The sequence below is a fragment of the Passer montanus genome, unplaced genomic scaffold, assembly GCF_014805655.1.
Source record: "Passer montanus isolate IOZ18808 unplaced genomic scaffold, ASM1480565v1 scaffold10, whole genome shotgun sequence".
NCBI classification, from domain to species: Eukaryota; Metazoa; Chordata; class Aves; order Passeriformes; family Passeridae; genus Passer; species Passer montanus.
The window spans coordinates 3941671-3961647 of record NW_024356505.1 but is presented as its reverse complement, the minus strand read 5'-3'; the positions used below and the strand labels follow the sequence as shown (position 1 = coordinate 3961647).

General features: G+C 38.8%; 1 protein-coding gene across 6 annotated transcripts in view; it reads left to right on the top strand.

Annotated features, from left to right (window-relative positions):
• The window catches only part of RBMS3 (RNA binding motif single stranded interacting protein 3), a 703420-nt gene that overhangs the window by 631326 nt on the left and 52117 nt on the right, over window positions 1-19977 (top strand). For all 6 annotated transcript variants that reach the window (XM_039705023.1, XM_039705047.1, XM_039705038.1 and 3 more), the window contains one exon: window positions 2471-2521. In XM_039705023.1, coding sequence (XP_039560957.1) covers window positions 2471-2521 — 51 coding nt within the window. The remainder of the gene's footprint in view (window positions 1-2470; window positions 2522-19977) is intronic.

Sequence of the window (19977 nt, the reverse complement as noted above, 5' to 3'; positions counted from 1 at the left end):
CTTGTCTACTGTGTTTCCCAGTTAATGTTGTTCTGGATGTGGATGAAGGCAGAGTGTGTACCACAGAAAATTGTGAGTGCTTGCACTCAAGTCACTCTTGAAACAAAGGGCTCTCTAGGAATATTCTCTACAGCAGTAATGAAAGCCACTGCAGTTCTTCATTTCAATCAGCTTCTCTGATAAACAACATTTTGCTTAATTTCCAATTGACAATGCCAGAAGCCTATCATTCTTATTGAACTGTTTCCTCATTTTGGCTCCCCTTCATTAGCCAAAAGTTTTTTAAGTGTTTCCTTTTAATAATTTATGTTGACTGCATTATATTTCAACCTTTTGACCCCAGCTATATTTTTTCCAGTAACTACATCCTTTAAAAGTACTCATTTCTATCCAATAATCCCTGACAAAGCAAATTACTTGTGGATAAGTGTCCTCAAATCGTTCTTTAGTCTGCTACACGCCATGTCATTCAGAATTTCTCTTTTCAGAATATCCCTCTCAGATCTCCACTGGGAAATTATTGTCTTGTTTTGGCTTTCTCAGATGAAGTCAAAACCAGATTGTATATTTTTATTATTAGCCATTGTCTGGGAACTTAGCACTTCACAGAAGCTGGTTATTGTCTATACATTTTCCAATTTAAGTTCTCTTGTGCCATCAGTGCTTTTCCAACCTTGAGTCTTACCTGAAATAAGCTACCCAAGCTTTCAAAGCTGCATGGTGGGTTGTTTTTAATGTTAGGGTTGGTTTGTTGGGGCGGGGCAGGGTGCAGATGGTATGGTACTGCATATGGTATGGTACAGGTAATTCTGAGAAGTTACTCTACTTTTAACTTGATCTTCAAAGATAGATGATTCTTGTAATTCTTTTTGTGTTATTTTATTTGAGATGGCTATGTAGCCAAAAGTTGTTTTGGTGAAGTAAATTCGGTAAATTTCAGTAATGGCAGCACCAAAGCGTCATCAATGCCAGAGGTATACGCTGCATTGTGTGCAGCTCACATGCAATTTTCTTGGTAGCAAAGCTGGCTTAAGCCATACTACTGCCCATTCAGGCCACTGAGTTCAGGCCACCCAGCCACTTAATTTCATCACTGCTCCACAGTTCACAGTTGCTCCCCTTTTCCCATTCTGGTTTGAACCATTACAGCAGTTTGTGGTTTCATGCATTTGCACCAAAACCTTTTTTTTTTTAACCTGTATAATTTTCTTTATATAGTTTGCAGTGTAAGCCCAAAGACATTTACCCTGGCACTGTGAGGGAGCTGCAGTGGTGCAACAGTGGGAGCAATGAGCAGCAGCAAGCTGTGATGGCTCTAGTGTGTTTTAGCTCATGGGGATTCCCAGCAGGAGATGTTGTGGTAGAGGTGTGTTCACATATGGGTGTGCTGGTTTTGGTTCTAAAGATGTTTTGCTGAACTTGCTTTTCAACAAAAAAATAGACTTTGATTAACATATACAAATGTTGGAGCACTCTGTTATACAATTAATTCTCAACAGTTTACTCATTGACAAAATCACAGGGTATCTGGAGAAGTGGGACCTTTTAGCTTTCTTCTTGTTATTCCTGGTCATGCTCAGTCTGAGGTGCTGCACACCCATCTTGGGACAGCAAGTGAGGTGTCCTCTGATGGCTCCCAGCACAGCTACATCTTTTGTGTACTTATGTGTTGTGGTGTCCAGACTGATGCAAAAGGAAAGTAAAATACAAAATTCTCTAGCACAAAAAGTAGTTATGGCTCAGAGATGCCACAAGAAATATGCAAACCCTCTATAATGTGTCTAATTCTTAGTAAAATTGTTATAAAATTGAAATATATTACATGGTAGTCATAAGGCAGAACAACAAAGAAGGTCTGTGGTGATGCACACGGAGTTCTGGTGGGAACAGACCCCAGGATGCTCAAGCTAAGAATGTTCCTGGAGGGGGCAGACTTCTTAAGCCAGCTTTGCCATGACAGCTTTCAATGAGAATAATTTTCAAAAACTCTGAATTAGATCTTCAGTTCTTATTGGAAACAGAATAAGTCATTCTGGGATCTCTGAAAATGTTATACCTTTAAAAGTTTATGCAGATACTTTTGAAAATAAACTTTGAACATTTTCCGTCTCCTGCACTGTCGGTTGGATGACATGTTCATGATTATATTGATGGATGAAAGCAAACAATGCAAATGAAGAAATAGGACAACATAGAATATTGAAGGCTTCTTTATGAGATAAAATGTTGTGATTCATAGAATTGGTGCAATCACTCAGACTTGACTTTTGGTGGAAAACATTATCAAATGAAATTTGAAAGCATTTTCCTTTGTCAATAACATTACGAAGCGTGAATTAATTTTGTGTTGAGTTATAAGACTTAAGTCTTTTGTCAAAATTAGCACCTTAGTTATAATAGAGAGAATATTTTCAAGTAAATCTTTAAGTTTTAAACTTTTCTATGCTAATTAAAAGTATTTGATGTGCAGGTCCAGAGTACTTCATGGATGCCTCATCCGCCATATGTTATGCAACCAACAGTAAGTGGATACTTGGTTATATCTGGCTAAAAGTGCTTCCATTGTAGCCTTGCTCTGCTTGTCCAGCCACATTGAAGTCCTGGGTCATGAATGAGCAGCCAGCTGCCCCGAGACAAGAGCCCTCTGCCATAAAGATTCTGTTTCTTTAAGGAGTACCATTTGATTTAGTGGAAAGGGGGGGATGGGTGATGTGTTATCTAATTGCATTGATTGTAAGAGAGTAACAAGTTCTGAAGTGCTGCTTCTAAAGCTGTGCTTCAGGGACTGCAAGATAACCGCATTCCTGCCTACTTTGAATTGCCAGGATCAACACATGACCATTCCCTTACATGCTTATCCATCAAAAACGTCCTGTGCAGCTTTACATCAAGGATCCTCATTGTGCCTCAGTAATGCCTTTCAACATAGTGGAAAAGGGTGAAGCACAACTGTCTAAGAGAGTCTCTGCCAAATCTGAATCTGCTTTATGATTTGGCCAGTCAACTCTTCCCCCCTCTGCCCCGAGTAAATTGTCGTCTTTATCAATTTATAACTACTTAAAGCTGCATTATGTTTCCAATCAACATTCTTTAGAACTAGTGCAGCTGATTTTTGTTTACCTCGCAGAAGCATTGATGTGCTTTACCTAAATATTAGCAATATACCAGGAGAAAACACCATACTGAATTCCACTACAGACATATCACTATAGATACATTTCTAGCTTTGATGAGTTTCTCAGATACTGATCTACTTGACAGTGCCATTAATCAAAATTTAAATACATGCTCCACATAATCATCAATACATTGATTTATAGAAGAGGAGTTATATTAAAGTGATGGTCTGTAGATAGGATTGTTTGTTATTCATATTGTTGTTCAAATATTTTGACTTCACAGTAGTGTAACTTCTGGTGATATTTAGCTGTACAGCAACATGGATATAATTACACAACATATCTGTTTAGTTGCACAAATCTCTCATCCCAACTTGCAGCCCCCTTTCCACACCCCTCAGCTCTTTGGAGGCAAGTTCTTCAGTTCACCCACAAGGAAAGGAGCATAGTGTGGGACTGACTGGGCACCAATTCCTGCTGCTGCCCCTCTCTGCAGACCCTGGGGGAACTTTCCGTCTCAGTGGAGTAAAGCCATTGCTGTATTCCTTGTAGGGAGATGAAATGTGTTGAACAAATTCACAGTTAACATCAGTCCTGTATTCTAATATTTGGATTTAATAGCATACCACAAGAAGTCTTAGATGTGTGTATATGATGAGTTATGAGACTTGTGGAAGCCAAAGAATCTCCAATCCTTGCAGAAAGACTCCCTTTCTAAAAGAAAAACCTAAGCACTCTAGCAATCCCAGATTTTGTGTATATATGTGTTTGAGTTTTATTTGACAATACTGAGCAAAGAATTTTTCTGCCGTACTAGGAGAGGTATTATGATAAGGTAATTGAATGTATTTACCCCTTAGTAAGGAAATGAAGTTAAAACTTGTCTCTTATTGTGAGTGGCACCATCAAAATGCTGAGTTAAAATGGTGTTCACTGAGAACCAATTCAATGAGAGAGTCATGGCAAAAAAAGGAAGTGTGATTCTAGATGGGAAAGCAGAGGGACAGTGGATAAGTGGTGTACCATTTCTGTTCCAGTCTCATTGCTGTCGTGGGTTAGTTCCATGTGTTTTCTGTAGCATCCTAGACTCTTTACTGACAGATTTTTCCCATATGTTTCCAAAGATTATGTTCTTAAGAGGACATGAGGCATTTAGTACCAAAGAAGCATAAAAAGCAAAAAGGCAGAACTACCATTCCCCAGGTTTCATTCAGAGATGAATTCTTTATTAGAAATGTCTGAAAACTTGTCAGACTATTGCCACACAGAGAATTCAGGAGACTTCAGAATTAATGGTCTGTTTTGAAAGAAAATAAAGAATCTGTGTTCATTTTAAGTTTCTGTAGTTCCATGCCTAACTATATATCGACTCTATTCTAGGCACCTCCATAGCTAAAAAAAAAAAAAAAAAAAAAAAAAAAAATACAATAAAGTTGGCAGAATTAAGGATGTGAGTTTTGGTAATCCTGTGAGCTGATGAAACTGGGAACTTTCTAATTTGCTTAGCTTTTTGCTTCTTCTTATAAGCTAGTTTTCTATGCTATTATCTAAATTGCCACCACTTCATAATATTTTATGAGGTGATTGATTGTGGCATGTGATGTCCCCCTAGACACCACTGCAGATAAATGTTACATTCCCCTTGCCCCAGGAAGGAGAACATTTTGTTAAGCCTCTATTATTCTTTGTCAGTAGAGATGAACTCATACAGAAAGCACAGTTTGAATTGCTCAAACAGTGGTGGTTAATTCTTTGTTTTGATTATAAGTATCCACTAAATCATGTTACTGCATGATTAGCTTTTCATTTCCGACAGAAAGTCCTACTTGATATTTATGTGTAATTTAACATCACGTAGTGTCCCTCATGACAAAAAGACAGGCAGAGCCATGCTGTAGAGGAGACAAAGAGGGTTTTTCACTCAATGTGCTGTGCACAGACAGGACAGTGTTCTCCCAGACTGGCAGGCTTGCCGAGAGGAGGGAAGAGCTGTGCTGCACAGCACTACCATCCTGTGTCTGTCTGTCCCTCCTCTGCCTGCCCGTCTCATCTCCCTTCCCACCTGCCTCCCTGTGCAGCGAATACAAAGCTCTTTCTTCAGCGATCTCCCCTGCACTAGGTTGGCCTGTCAGACATTTTTGTCCTTTTTTCCCTTTGTATATCAATTTCAACCACATTTTCTTGATGTGTGCATGTGTGCATTCTGTATCCATTTACTTGGTAGATTAAAAAGTCCACTATAGTAAAAGATTTTTAAAAAGATTCCTTCTGTAGCTTTTTAACTACAACCGGATAAACTTCTGACCCTAACAAACAAAAATGACATCTATATTAACTCAAAACATTTGAGTATACTGGTCTCCCTTCCCAGCCTTGTTTGTCTTCTTACTTCTGTGATACCCTTAAAAACAGAAAACAAACAAAGTTACATTTTGTAAGAAAACAGTAGTCATAACATTTTTGTCCTAAAAGGAGAAAGTCAAATGAACAGTCAAGGACTCTGCAGGTATAGAACTGATATTGCAGGACATTGCTAATAAACAACTGCAGATACAATTTTTGGAGGGGTTTTATTTTTGGTTATCAGTGATTTTTGCTGGTCTTACTTCAGGAACCATGGAAAAATAATATCAAATAAGTTGAGGAACATTGGTATTTCTGAATAAGTAGTATTGAGAATAAACTTCTGCTGGCATAGTAGGGTCATACATGAAAACTTCTCACTTCCTAATTCTTACACAACCTTCAGGGTTTTGGAAAGCATCATGTGGACATGATGAAAAATCTACCTGGAGGTTCATGTGTGACTCAGACACATTTGAAATATGCACCCTTTGTGAATTGAACCTTCACCACTTTTTCTCATATTGCTTTCACTGTGTCCAAGTAAGAATACCTAAAATTTGGCAGTTTCATTGCTTTGCCTTGTGCCCTGGTCACTCTCCACAGTTTTAATGGAGAGTTAAAAGAGTTACAGCAGTGTGAGTTTGGATTAAAATTGGCAAAACGTTTAATGCACTGATGATAGTACTGACTCAGTTTAGTTAACTGTATCTTTCAAAGTACAGTGCTTATTCTTCCGTGTTTGAAACAAGTCTTGTTTTTCATTACTGCCTCAGGATAAGGATAGATGGATAATGATGACAGAATCAAAACATAAATGGGATAAGAGTTATTCTGAAGACTTACAACATTTGCCATATTACTGTGTTTTTCCTGTAGTCCCTGAAGGCTGTTTGAAAGTTATGGGGATACTTTGAAAAACATGTTTACACGTCAATTCACATGTAGACAGTCTCATTTTTACTGATAGGGGCATTTGTACAAAACATTTTGATTCAAATCTTTATTACAAAAAATACATGTACTCTTCCTCTTTAAAGGCAGTTTTTTTAGTGAACCAACAGAAATGTGCTACCTTAATACTCAATGTGCACACTGATTTTACACTTACCCTTTTTTATTTCCAAATACCACTGGGTGTGCTATCATTGGGTATGCACAGATAGATGTTCTTATCAGTCTGGAATAGTTTCTACATGATAGCTGGAAAAGGAGTATGCCAGTGGCAGCAGGAGCAGCATATGGAAAAATGTACCACTATAATGATAAAGATAAATGATAATGATAAAGTATGTTGGGGAAAATTTCTGTTCTGGAAGTTTCTCAAGCCCTTACAGTCCTTCTAGAGAGGTCAATGTCTTAACAAACACCCTTATTATTTTTTTTTGTCATCCTTCCTGTGGCTCATGGCTGAATGGAATGCGTCTGTTTTAAAAGCACCAACAAAAACATGTTTTATTTCATAAGCAGTGCAAAACCCCTAGTTTGGTGAGAAGCGAGGCTGAGTAAGGGCTCCAGATTCTTTCCTCTTGATTGTTGTGCATGAGTGTAGTAGCATAAAAGGTACAAATTGTTCAACTGGAATGGATCAGTTTTCATTTTCTCACTAGCGACTCTGCTGCTTTGGATAATACCCAAAATACCACAGCAATTTCAGTGTTTTGATTCCTACACTCTGGAACAAAGAAGTTCCTTGTGCTCCAATCCACATCCCTCTCCCAAGACGGTTTTCTCTACCTCACGTTTATTGCTCTACCTTTTTAGTAAACAGAGCCAGGAGTCTATCTTGAGTTTGCCTGTTTGAGTGTAAGAAAACAAAGTATGTCCTCTGCAGACAGTTGAGTCCTGCCTCCAAGATGAAATGTGAGAATTCAGCTAGCTGGTATGAAAAGTAAACAGGAAATAATCCTTAGAAATTGGAATCTTCAGTAAGTCTTTCAACTTTCAGCCGTGTATTTTTAAGAGGTCCTTTGAACATGAACTTACTTGAACTCTTAAGGCTAAAGTGTTTAGAGGTTGAAATAACTACCCAAATACCAATGACAAAGTTCTGCTAAGCAATTTTAATTCCAGTGTTTCCCGAGGCAGAAAATCGAGGACTGCAAATCCTATAACTCTGATAATCAAGGCAGTAATTGTCAATGTTCCTTTGGGGCAAGCAGGCTCACATGAGGTCAGTTCTGCCTCCCTCTCACCCAGCACCCACTGTGCACAGATGTTGTCTCAGTGCTACCTAAACAGGTTTTCCAGATGCTGGTGAGCATGTGCTTGCTGACCTCCTTTAGTGCCAGGTGTTGTTGTTCTGGGGAGAGTACCCAGGACAGAAAAGCAGTGCCTGAGTTCAACTAACTTAGACTTCTAAAAGAAAACAGGTGTAAGAGATTCAGCCAAGTTACATCTCCTACTCAAGTGTAGCAGTTTTAAAGTCTGATTATACAATGCTTCTGGAATCATATCAAAGTATTGCTCCAGTCCTTTGTTCTGCTGTTGTAGAAATTAATACGAATGCCAGAAAAAGATATATTTAAGTTTGATTGCCAACATTTTTTGACACTCTGTTAGAGCCCCCTAGTGAAACTCAGCATTTTTTGTGATGGCAGTAAGACACACCACATATGGATTCACTTAGAAAATGTGGACAGGAGAACCACAAATGTTTCCAGTAGACAAGCCCTTGCATTTGAGGAACTTGTGGTGTGCTGTTTTATCCTAAAAAGACTTCAGAGCTCTAGTAATTTTTTTTTCTTTCAAATATTCTACAGATAGCATGAGCACTAAATGGATATACCATCAGTTTGTTTAAAGACATTTACATTAGTGGAAAGAAACATAACATCTATGTTTCATGTAAATCTATAAACATAAATGGAAAAGAATTTGGAAAAGAAGGCATCTGACACTAAATTTGAAAGGTTCCCCAGCATTTCTTGAAGCCAGGAAATTGTGGTTGATGTTATGGAATATTGATTTCTTTTTAACAGAAAAGATGCAACCTTCATTGTCAAGAAAAACCTTAATACAGAAGCTGTTTAGAAGCAGTTTTATCAAAGGGGACTTTTTAAAAAAAAGATAGTTATTAATCAATAGACATTAGAGTACCTTCTGTGGAAGAATGTAGTGCATTTTTTAAAAATCAATGCCTAATTTCGTACAAAGCCCGCATTCTGCTTTCACTTTTCCCACTCTATGTACATCACCTAAAAATATCAGCAATACTTAATTTATCTCCTATTAATATATGTAACAACTCTGTTTTCATGGAGATTTGCATTTTCCTCGAGTTTTAGATTTACACAAAGTCAAAATGCTGAACACAAATCTGTAAGATTCATATGTTTTGTTTGCCATCTTGAGCAAAAATTCCTAATTTGGTGAGCACTGGTCAAGTTGCTTATTTACCAGGTGGTAGATTAGTAAGTAGGCAGATTGTGATAGGATCAGGAGAGAGTGGTGGACTGTGTGAATGTATGCTATTAATGACAGGCCAAGAATTAGATTAATCAGTTTGCAGAAAGTAACGGGCTCAGCAGAGTGCTGAATTTAGCTCACCATCAGGTATTTTGCTCCGTGTGATGCATTCTGGTTATGCATATTGGCTGAGCCGTGTGACACGTGTGTTACAGTCCTCTCAGATTTACCCTCCATCATGAACCTCTCTCTTATTTTGTGCCTGGCATTGTCTGCTGTCTTGCAGTTGGTGCTGGTGTTAGCCACCTTCCGCAGAGAGCTCTCTGCTCTGCTGGCTTACAACAAATCAGACAATGTGCACCTTGTCAGCCGACCCCAGCCTGCTTGTAACGAAGGTGCTCGTGTGGTGCAATTGCCAAACATGTGAGTTCTGTGGTGGTGGAAGGGAAAGGCAACAATTTCCGTCTGCCACAGACAGCAAAGAGCTTTGAATGTGCTCTGTGGTCTGAGAGCATGGAGATTTCACACTAATTGGTGGCAAGGCTGGGAATAATCTCTGGGTGCCTTTCCCATTATGGAGATGTGGTTCTCATTTCCATAGCGCAGTTAAGAATACAAGATGTTACAAGAGGACTGTTCACCCCTGGATCTCCTTTCTGCCTCCCAAACTCCATCCCTACAATTGCAGGAAATCAGCATTTCCATTTGCAGAAGAAGCTTTGAGCAGCTTTGGAGAAGGAAACAGGTTCCGGGGTTCTGCAAACCCAGAAGAGGATTTTTGAGGAAAACCTGTGATTTACGAGTAATGCCAGGGCAACACCCTAACTGTGATAACTCCAAAATAGGATTTAAAAAGACTGGCACAACCTGTCAAAGCCGCAAAGGTGAATTCTTGTTAGTGATGGATCAAGTCAAGTTTTAGGCTATTGACAAGATGTCCTTTTATAAATAACTGAATAGGAAGAAAATTGTGTATGAATCAAGGTGTAATCTTCAAGGTTAATTAATTTAATATTTTTTAAAACATGGTATTCATTTGAGGTTTTGTCCCAGAGGCTTCAACTGGTTTTGAAAGAAAATTCCAAGTGGAAATCATGCACCCGTGTTTAGCTACAAATGTATTTTATAGCTATATTTTTCCTTCCTGCAGTACCTTTTTTACCTGGTCCTGCCTTTCCTCACACTGCCTTCAAAGAATACATGTAGGCTTAGAACACTTAGTGACAAATACTTTTTCATCTACCACTGATCAGCTTTTTGACCTTGGAGAAAAAAATCTTTATTTTAGTCTCAGTTTCATATTTTTCTTTTTTTCTAATCCAATTTATTTAGATTATAAAACTCATAGTGCTAAATAGTTTTTAGTAGAAGTTCGTGAAAAGTCTGGTGGAGCAAGGGCCAATATTGACTGATGCCTCTAAACACTTCCTCAGAGTGATACTATTAGGGTTCAGGGTTTTCATGTTAATTATTAAAATAAACCTGTCCCAGCTGCAAAAGGAAATATTGGAACTGATTTTTACCAGTATGAATTAAGAGTTAACTTTCACTTAAGAAAATTGAATTGCATAGGTGTGAAACAGCAAGAATTAGAAAAGAATCACGCCTGCAGCAATAAGCTGATGAAGGCAACTCTGGCACCTTCTTAATCCTTGGAACAACAACACTTCCATAAATTACCATTATGTTATGCCAAGTGTATTCAAGGATCAATTTACATAAGTAGAGGAAACTAGCTAATCTATGTATTACTTACAACTGCATCATGATTTTTCTAGTGCGGGACTTGGGTAAAAAATTATGCTAATGTACTCTAAGGACTTTGTGACCAGTTTAGAAGATTCAAAATTCCTGTATCCAGGATCCAGATAGAGTCACAGAATATTCTGAGTTGGAAGAGACCCACAAGAATCATCAAGTCCAACTCTTCGGTGAATGGCCCACACAGGGGTCGAAACCAAAACCTTGGCATTATTAACACTGTGCTCTAACCAACTGAGCTAATCTCAGTGGCATGTTACATAATCCCTTGCAAAACCTGATTAAATACTTTGATTTTATGCCTCTTGATAATCCTATCAGGAGGATTGTTTCAAAACACCTTTGCTCTGAGACTTAGCACTCAGTTTTTAATTTCCAACTTAAAGGTACTCCTATTCATTTTGCCTCCATCTATTCTTGGTCAAACATTTTTCCTACATTCAGTAACTGTTGTCCTTTCTCAATGTTCACCACATTAATTTGGAGACAAAAATGTTATCTGCATTTTCAATTTAGGTTAACTATGTTAACATCACTTCATTTTCAGTAATGTAAGGATTTTATACCTCTGGCTGCAATGATGACCCTTCTTTGGATCTATTCCACTTTGAATTCATTTTTCTGGGGCAGCCAATGCTCACAGGATTCAAGCCTTTTGTGCAAATAGCTTTAATACTTTCTTCTCTTCTCTGGGACAACTTTGCTGCATTGTAAAATATCTTTCTTCCCTTGTGCTCTTGACTGGTAGTGCCATCATCCTAAATTCACTGATATACCTAGGTTTTCTCCTTCCACGTTTCCAGCAGATGCTCCTACATGATAAAGGAAACCACATGCTAGCCTGATTGACTTGATGAATTTGTGCCTTGCTCTGTTTAGTCCAGTCCTTCCTGTATGGTATTCTAATTTGCCACTTTATTTGATGTGCCTTACAACTTCTCAATTTCCCCAAATATTATTCAAGGGAATTATTAAAAGCATTGGATGAGAACAATACTGAGGGAGATTTTAGTGACCCTCCCACTGAAGTAGTATAGCTTGTCTTTTAGCACAACCTGTTATCATTACTGCTTTAGTTAATCCTTTATCATCCCCAAAGTTTAGTAATTTCTGGCTGTAGCACTGCCTGAAATACTTTATTGACCTTCAGAGAGTTTAGATCTGCTGCATGTCCTTTGTTGAGAAAATAGGTTATTTTATTTTTAAAAATGGGGTTAGCTAGCTCTATCTTTGATTTATCTATGTTCTATCTTCATTAATATCCTTAGTCCTGGCCGCTGGACCTGTGCTCATATGTTCCAGCTCTGCAATAGAGATGATCCAGTCCTGCTTCCTCAATTCACCTTGACTTCAGTGACTTCTTTGTGTTTTTCATCTCCTTTGTCTGTATTCATTTTTCTGCCCAAATGCTCATTCTTTGAGTGCTGCCTCTGCTGTCTGCTGGTTCATGTGGGAAATTGAGATAGTGTCCTTATTCTGCTGGGGCTCCTTCTGAAACACCTTTATGTGTCCCCCATCTGCCCTGCATGGGGAGCCAGGTCAGGGTTCTCTCCTTGATTTTCACTTATCTATGTAAGAAACCTTTTGTTAGGTGTTTGAGTATGATTTGCAAAGTCTCAGATAGATTTACAGCAAATTTTCTTTCTGGCCTCCAAATGTAGGATTTTCTTGCCTTTTTTTCCCTCCCTTCTGTGTTCATTCCTGATATACTTATTGAGGGGTCTGAGTAAGTGGCTGATTAATTAGCACCTTCTCAACTGTAACTGCTGAAGCATCTTAATGACATAATTATTTTTAAATTATTTTTGCAGAGGCAGTGCTAACAATTTTTTTTAATCTCAGTGTATAAATGTAGGCTGTGGAAGTTAGAAACATTCAAGCTACCATAAGTAGTATCAATCTTGAAACTATTGAAAGTAATCAGCTTTAACAGTATTTGACATTCATTTCTAACTGCCATAGGTAAAATGCTTTGTTTCAATTTCAAATGTCCTTAGAAAGAGCATAATGTTGACCTAAACTTTGCAGCACAGAGGCAAATAATGTGTATCTTTGCTGAACTGATTTTAATCCCATCGAAGTGGAGTAATTGCTTAATTACAGCTTTCAGGTTGTAACCTTGTGGCCTTGTTTTCCTCTCAAAGTGGTGTGAATTAGGATTAAGTCCATGCATTCAGCAGTGTTTGCCACAAAGCCTCTTTGAGTCAGTGGTATCTGCAGTGCTGTTGAGAGAATGATTTCAACCTCTTTCTTACATGACTGCAAAAACAAATAGTGAAATGTAATAGCATAAGTACTGAACATTCTTTGGTTGTTGAAGTGGATTGATGAAGAATGAGCTGGGTAACACAGTGATCAACAGAATATGAAGAAATTTGAAGGAGTGCCAAGTTGCTATTTAGTGAAACCACTACCTTTGGACTACCTGTCAAAGAGATGCACTTCCAGCAGGGTAGGTTCTCTTATCAAATGGCCTATTGTTAACAAGGAATTGGAAATTAGGGTTTGAAATCTCACTTCTTCTTATTATTATGGTTTAAATGCATTTTTTTATTTCTTGTTACTGAGTACAGCCTCTTGTTAAAGGATGTCTGCTGGACAGCCTTTCCCCCATCTGTGCCTTTTACATAAGCTACCTGGGATGTTTTGTAATGTCACTGCAGGTCTTGTTGCTGAGGAGAGACCCTGTCTGTAGCATCCACCCCAAAGCCCTGGTGTAGCCTTTCACCACTGTGCTTTTCTGAGTGAGCAATTGAGTGGAAGTTATCTTTTCTCTATGCATGCCAAACCATACATGCACATCCCAAAGCAGGAAGACAATTGGGTTCCACACTATCAGTTGTGTGCTTCTGCCTCCTAAAATGCTGCAAACTCACACAGTGTGGAGTCTTTGTGGGGGTTCAGTCTGGGATAACTTGGATGGTTACTTCAGCTTCAAGCTGAGGATCACAGGATTGACACCCTGCTACTGACCCCCATGGTGGGACAAGAGGGCTGCATATGATTCACACAGCACACAGCCTGCTTTCAAACAGCCTTTGTACTTTTGCAGTACCGCAATCTGCAACTCATTATGCATCCCCTCTTTGCCCAATCCACACAGGATGTGAGTCTGTGTCAGCTCCCAGCTTGGTAGCCTTCCTCTTTAGCACTATCAATAAAAAAACTTCTGCTTGCAGCTTTGGAAATTACTGGTCTACTCCCTGCCTCTAGCCAAGAAGGTGGGGGTGGGTGTCACCTTCACAGATGTCCCACATCTGACAGGGTTGTGGCTAGAAGTATATTTTCCATAGGCAGGTGGGGGAAGAGACCTACCACTGTAAAGCTGGTTCATCTGCCACAGCTGCTCCTGGCTAACCCAGAGTTCAGTGGTCCAGGAGAACAGGCAGTGTTCCAGGAAAAGCATGGTTGTATGCATTCCACCACCGACATTTCTTCCTGCTGGCAGGCCACGTCATTTTTGTGGAAAGGAGAGGATTGCTCTAGATGTACTTATTTTAAATGAAGATGAAGTGTTTGATGCAATGATCGTTTCCTGGTGCTTGTCACAGCTCTTTCTTCAGGGAGAGAAACGGGTGGACATTTGTCAGGAGCAGTTTGAGTGTTTCTGATAGACAAGCAGATGCAGAACCCCATCTCACTGATTTGTGTCTGTGGAAGTAGCTAAGCTGTATTAGCTCCCTCACTAACTCCACTCCAAGTGCAGCAAGCAAAGACACTCATCATGACAGCTAAAGCTGTGACAGGCCACATCTTCCCTCAGGAACAGCATAGGAATAAGAAAAATTTCAAGCAAAAGACATGTGCAGTTGTCCTGGTTTCATGCTGCTTTCTGCAGACAGTAACACCCTATTCATATCTTCAGCTTTTGCTTGATATCCAATTTTATTATATTCCAAACTAAATCTTCACAGGTATTCAACATCTTGGGCATATTGGTTCTACCAGGAGATGACTATAAAGCAAATTTTAGGCAGCTGGTTAGAGCACGGTAATGGTGGGAGAAACTGATCTTTGAAAAGGAGTCCTGGTACTGCTGCTGCTGCCCAGAAAAGAGTTAGGGCTCAGAGCTCAGATTTGGACTCACTCAGCAAACATACCTTCAATCCATGTCAGTGTTAAAATCATGGACCTGGAGTAGGCCCTGGGAACTCCATCCTAGTTTGGCCTTTTCCTTTGTTTTGCCTCCACTTTCCAGGATAGAAAAGCAAGATAATTTATCCTTGGATGATGAAGTTCAGGTTTGGCTACAAACCCTGAGAAACATTTCACTTGGATGTCACAGATGATGTGCATGTATTTGAGATTCTGGACTTCATACTTCAGTGGGTAGTCACCATGGATGTTTTCACTGGGATAATATAAATGTACCAATGTGTGTAACTGCAACCATTCAGGAAAAAAAGTAAATATTGGACATGTGGGTAAGCCAGGTGAACTCCTTAGGAATATCTTGTAATAGAGCTTGGGAAGCTTCAAAGACCACAACTGAAGAGAACTTTCTCACAATATTCAAAATATGTATATTTTTTATTCTTCCTAGAGTTTTACATGCCATTCAAATCTGTCTTCCAGATAAAAATCAGTGATATAGGTCATGACTCTGAGAGTGTGGGCTGTGGTGATTAGCAATGATCTGTTTGTGGTGATATTTGCCTGCTTCCACAATGTGCACTGTATTTAAATCCTCTCTGAGCTTCTTTTCATTATTTTGTTCAACAGACAAGTGAAGGAGTAAGTAGAAACATGACATGAGTGCTGTTGTATCGAGTTAAGTATGAGACTGTGCTTTGGTGTTTCCTTTCATCTGCTTGGCCAAGCTGGGACAATATGTAACCAGGCATTATGCAATATTTGTTCTGCTTCTCACAGCATAAAAAGCTATGTTAACTCTTTTGTGTTGGTAAAAGTCTTGTGGATAAATACAAGGGACAGAACTCTTTGACATTAACAATTCCAATATCCAGTATAAGTCATAAGAGCATCACAGGCATTACTTTTGTATGTTATATGTGCTGAAGGACAATAGTTTTACTCAAATGTGGTGGTTTCCCTCTGAGAAGTATTTTCTCTATTTCAAAGAATGCTATCTATCATTCTGACATGCTCCAAAGTGGAAGCCCAAACCAAACAAACCAAGCAACAGCAAAATCAGCAGAAGGCTAGAATGTGTGACAGACAAAGACTTAAAATCCCAAAAGAGTCTTCTGTCATTTGTACCCTAGGTATCTCCATTGAATGAGTCACTGTGAAGTCAGTGAAAATTAATGTGAAATTCTTTAGCGTCGCTGTGAGCGAGTCCATTTTGTTGACCACTGAGTTAGGAAGTACAGAAAATGTCGCGAGCTGCAGCCAGCTGTTCATGCCTTCTGCATGATCTGCTTAGACCTGATCTGACCCCCAGATATACCCAAATAGCAAGTTTATAATAAATACACCTGAGCTGAAATGAGAAGATTAATTACCATCTTTAAAATATAGGACAGTTGCCAGAAAGTTTTAAAATTTTCTCTGTAGAATATGGGGCTTGGAATGCAACTTCCTGAAAGTGATGAATCAGTTCTGATGATTGATATAAGGCTCTAATTTTCCGGAAGGTTTTCAAAGGCTTCTGATATGTTTCTGAAATATTTGAGTAATTGGTGTTGTATAATATTAAAAATCCTTCCAAGTCTAATTAACTACAGCCATAGTTGCTTCTCAAAACCAAAATTAACTACTTGGTTTGACATATTGCGAGCCCTCTTACACAGGTGGATAATTCTAGCTCCACAAGGAGTTTTGGTCACTGAGTTTCTCAGTTCAGTGGATCTGCAATTGAATAATTTCCTCTTAATGGGTGACTTGACTAAGTGGTTTGAAAGTAATTAGCAAATACAGTGGACCCGGTATTGAAGTGTATGATCAGCATCTTACCAGGAACTTCTTATTTCCTGTGGAAAACTGCGGTCAGCTTCTCAAGAAATTCAGAAAGCAACTTGTTGCTCCTTCTTCTAAGGAAGCTAATCAAGATGGTTGCACCATCCCAGGCATGTTTTGACTTGTGATGAAGTGATCCCAACTGATTCTAAAGGCATTTTCAGAAAGTCTGTTCTTTATTGGTATTGGATGTTTTATTTGGTCACTTTTAAGAAAGCAGTAATTGTCTTCTTACAGACGCAGACTATTTTTTATCCACTAATACATTTTAATCTTGGTGCACAGCTGTTAATGGGATATGCTTCCACTCCAGAGCAATTCAGATTGATTTTGTTTCTACTTCAGAAATATATTACAGTAGAGCCACAGTATATAAAAGGGCTCAGTGTGTTGAGATGAAGTAGCCTCATGGTATTTGCAGCTTCTAATGGGAGTTCAGTACATTTAGAGCAGAAGTGGTGATTGATTGTCTGGTGCTCAGGCTAATTGATATGGCACTGAGTTAGTCAGAAGCTCTCAGCTCCATCAAAATCACACATGACATTGCTCCTGTGCCTCTTAATATTGACTGGGTAGTTCATATGATAAAAGCAACATGTTTTGGAGGAGACTTCCAGAGCTGAGTGAATCTTCCTTCAGCATCACTTACATTCTTTCCAGAAAGGCTTCCTGCCTAGAGTAGCATTACTCCTCCGCTGGAAAATTTTTAAAAGGATGTTCTCAGGTCTGTTTATTTTTAATGGGCTTGGATGCGGTCACTGAGATCCTGTGAGGTCAGAAGAATGGAATGAAAGTGGTCACAGATGACACTTGAGCTATTTCCACAGCTGGATGCACACCAGCCAGAGTAGGCGGTCCTCTGCAGATGAATTAGTTCATTGAAGTACATGATACAAAACATCTGTTACAATGAGAACAAACAAAAACAATGTGCCTTTGAAGACTGGGATTTGTTGGGAGCTGCTTGCAAGGGTGCTGAATGAGACAGTTGTCAGAAAGTCAGGAACATTTTTAGGCTTGCCCTTATGTGAACTAGAGCAAAACTACATAGTAAAAACAATTACTTAAATTAGGCAAAAGACCACTTTACCCAAATTTTGTTGCACTGATTCCTCATACAGCAATGGGGAGAGAGAAAACCCCTCTGTATCAAATGATTTTTATACCCTAAACCACTTTTAATACAATGGTACAGCTCCAGCTGAGTGGCTGTAAAAACTTAGAAGCTACAGTGGTATAGTTATTCTGTCAGTCGTTCCCCGTGCTGCTTTATTACCAGCTGTCTTGAAGTGCAATAGACGTTTTTCATTGTCACTGCCACCTGATGACAAATAAAACCTTCAAAATGCTTTTGCTTGAAGGAGTAACTCACAGCTCCTAGCCAGAAGTAGACCTTTCACGTCACCTTAATGAGCTGGAGTGATCCAAACATTCCCACCCCATTTTACTCTTACAAGGCAGTTACTTTTGGCTGCCTTTGATTTTTTTTTCTCATAGTTGAGCGGGTGAGGAAGTAGGAATACTAAGATATTTATGGAGTAAACAAACATGCTGTGTGCATTAAGACTGAAGATGAATCAATCAAAGCCAGGTGTTTATCAGTTATTATAGGGCAGCATTGTTCTCATGGACAGTTTAAAGAAAATGCAACACTCCTAACACATTATTTAAGCCATGGTAATGATGAATTAGATGCAGGTAAACATCAAAGCATTGGTTCCCCTCTTTTTTTTTTTTCCTTTTTTTCCTAAATTGAGCATGCTAACTGTCACACAGATTTGATGGATAAGAATCGTATCCTAGATACATAATGAAAAAGGTTCCACTACCACAAAATGCTCCCAAAGAGGTTTGGGTGCCCCATCTGTGTAAGCAGATTAGGTAGACAATAGTAGTAAAAAACAAAAAACCTAAATACAAATTAATCCTTTAGATCAAGCGTATGGTAGGGATATGTGAGTTTGGACCTGGAAATCCTTTAGTTCATCCCCTGCTGGTGACCTGCCATGTCTGCACAAGGCTGCTGTGTTTTTTTAAGGCTCAACAACTGAACAGGAGCTTCTGTGGATCTCATGAGTGTCAGATAGGCCCCTGGGATAGAAGCCTCTTTTGTGGCTTTCCATCTGGGAGTCAGTGGTGGGTGTCAAGAGAGGTGAGAAACTGCAGAGGAAACAAAGTTAAACAAGGTTCTTGTGTAGTTCAATTGATTCTAGTTTATGCCTTCCCGATGAGCAGGGTGTTTGATTGTATATGTAGTCATAATTTATTATAGCTGTACAAGACAATTATGTTAATCTTACTTTTATTTCCTAATATTCTTTGATCTCATACACATCAAAGATGTAAAATTTTAGTCTTGTTGGTAATTAGCTAGAAAGCAAATATGTTGTCTGTCAGTACAGAGGATACAAAGCACAAGAAATTGTCCTGGGGGAGTCTAGATTCTAGACTAATTTTTTTTCTCCTCATCAGATTTTTATTTCCCTTTCATCAGTTCCCTCAGCCATTAAATAAATGTACTGGAAGTAAACTTTGCCATTGTGAAATTCATTCAGCTTATTAAACCACCTAGTCAGTCAGTATGAATCCTCAGCTGAGGAAAAGCAGTTTGGTACATCAAACAAAAATGAACATCAGTGTTTCCCAAAGTTGCAACAACCCCTTGCGGTCTGTACTGACAAAGGTTTCACGCTTGCTTGCTGCTAGTTTTAAGCAGGCACAGGCTAATGCTGTGCACAGTTCTCATTTGATTTACCCATTATAGTCCAAAGACTTTGATTTCTAACTTGTGATTACTGCTCTGGTCAAGAACAGCAAATGAGGATACACTAAATTATTTGGCTCTGCAGTTGCTCTTCAAAGCTGTCTTTCTGGAAGGAGAAAACACACAGGGATTATTTTACAATTTCTGCAGTGAATCTCTGCATCAGTACTTTATGCCTCCAGCTGGTGGATTTATACATCACAGTTTATTCTGGGGATTGACCCCTCCCTCCACTTTTGTTCATGAATTGCAAAGAGATCATTATCTTCATAAATTTGTTTACAGTCCAAAACTTCCATATGAATAATTTATGGCAACATTTCAGCCTAAGGATCCTTCTCAGTGTGCATAATAAGTATTTATTAGATGGTTTCTTACTGGAAATTTTTATTAGACTTGATTCTTTCCTGTTCCAAGTTTGGTTGTCCTTATCTTTATTAATTACTTCAGCTTCTAGACAAGATGGCTGTCTTGCCAGAAAACAAAATTTTGTTTCTTGATTAAACAAGTCTGCAGGCAGCATAGGGCTACAAAATTTACAACTGGATTACTGAAAAAGCCCAAAAATCACTGAATTGCAATCTGAATCTGAAAACGAGCAGAATCATCTCTGCTAGACATAACAAATTAATGAAAATCTGTCTGTGCTATAAAAATCTTTTG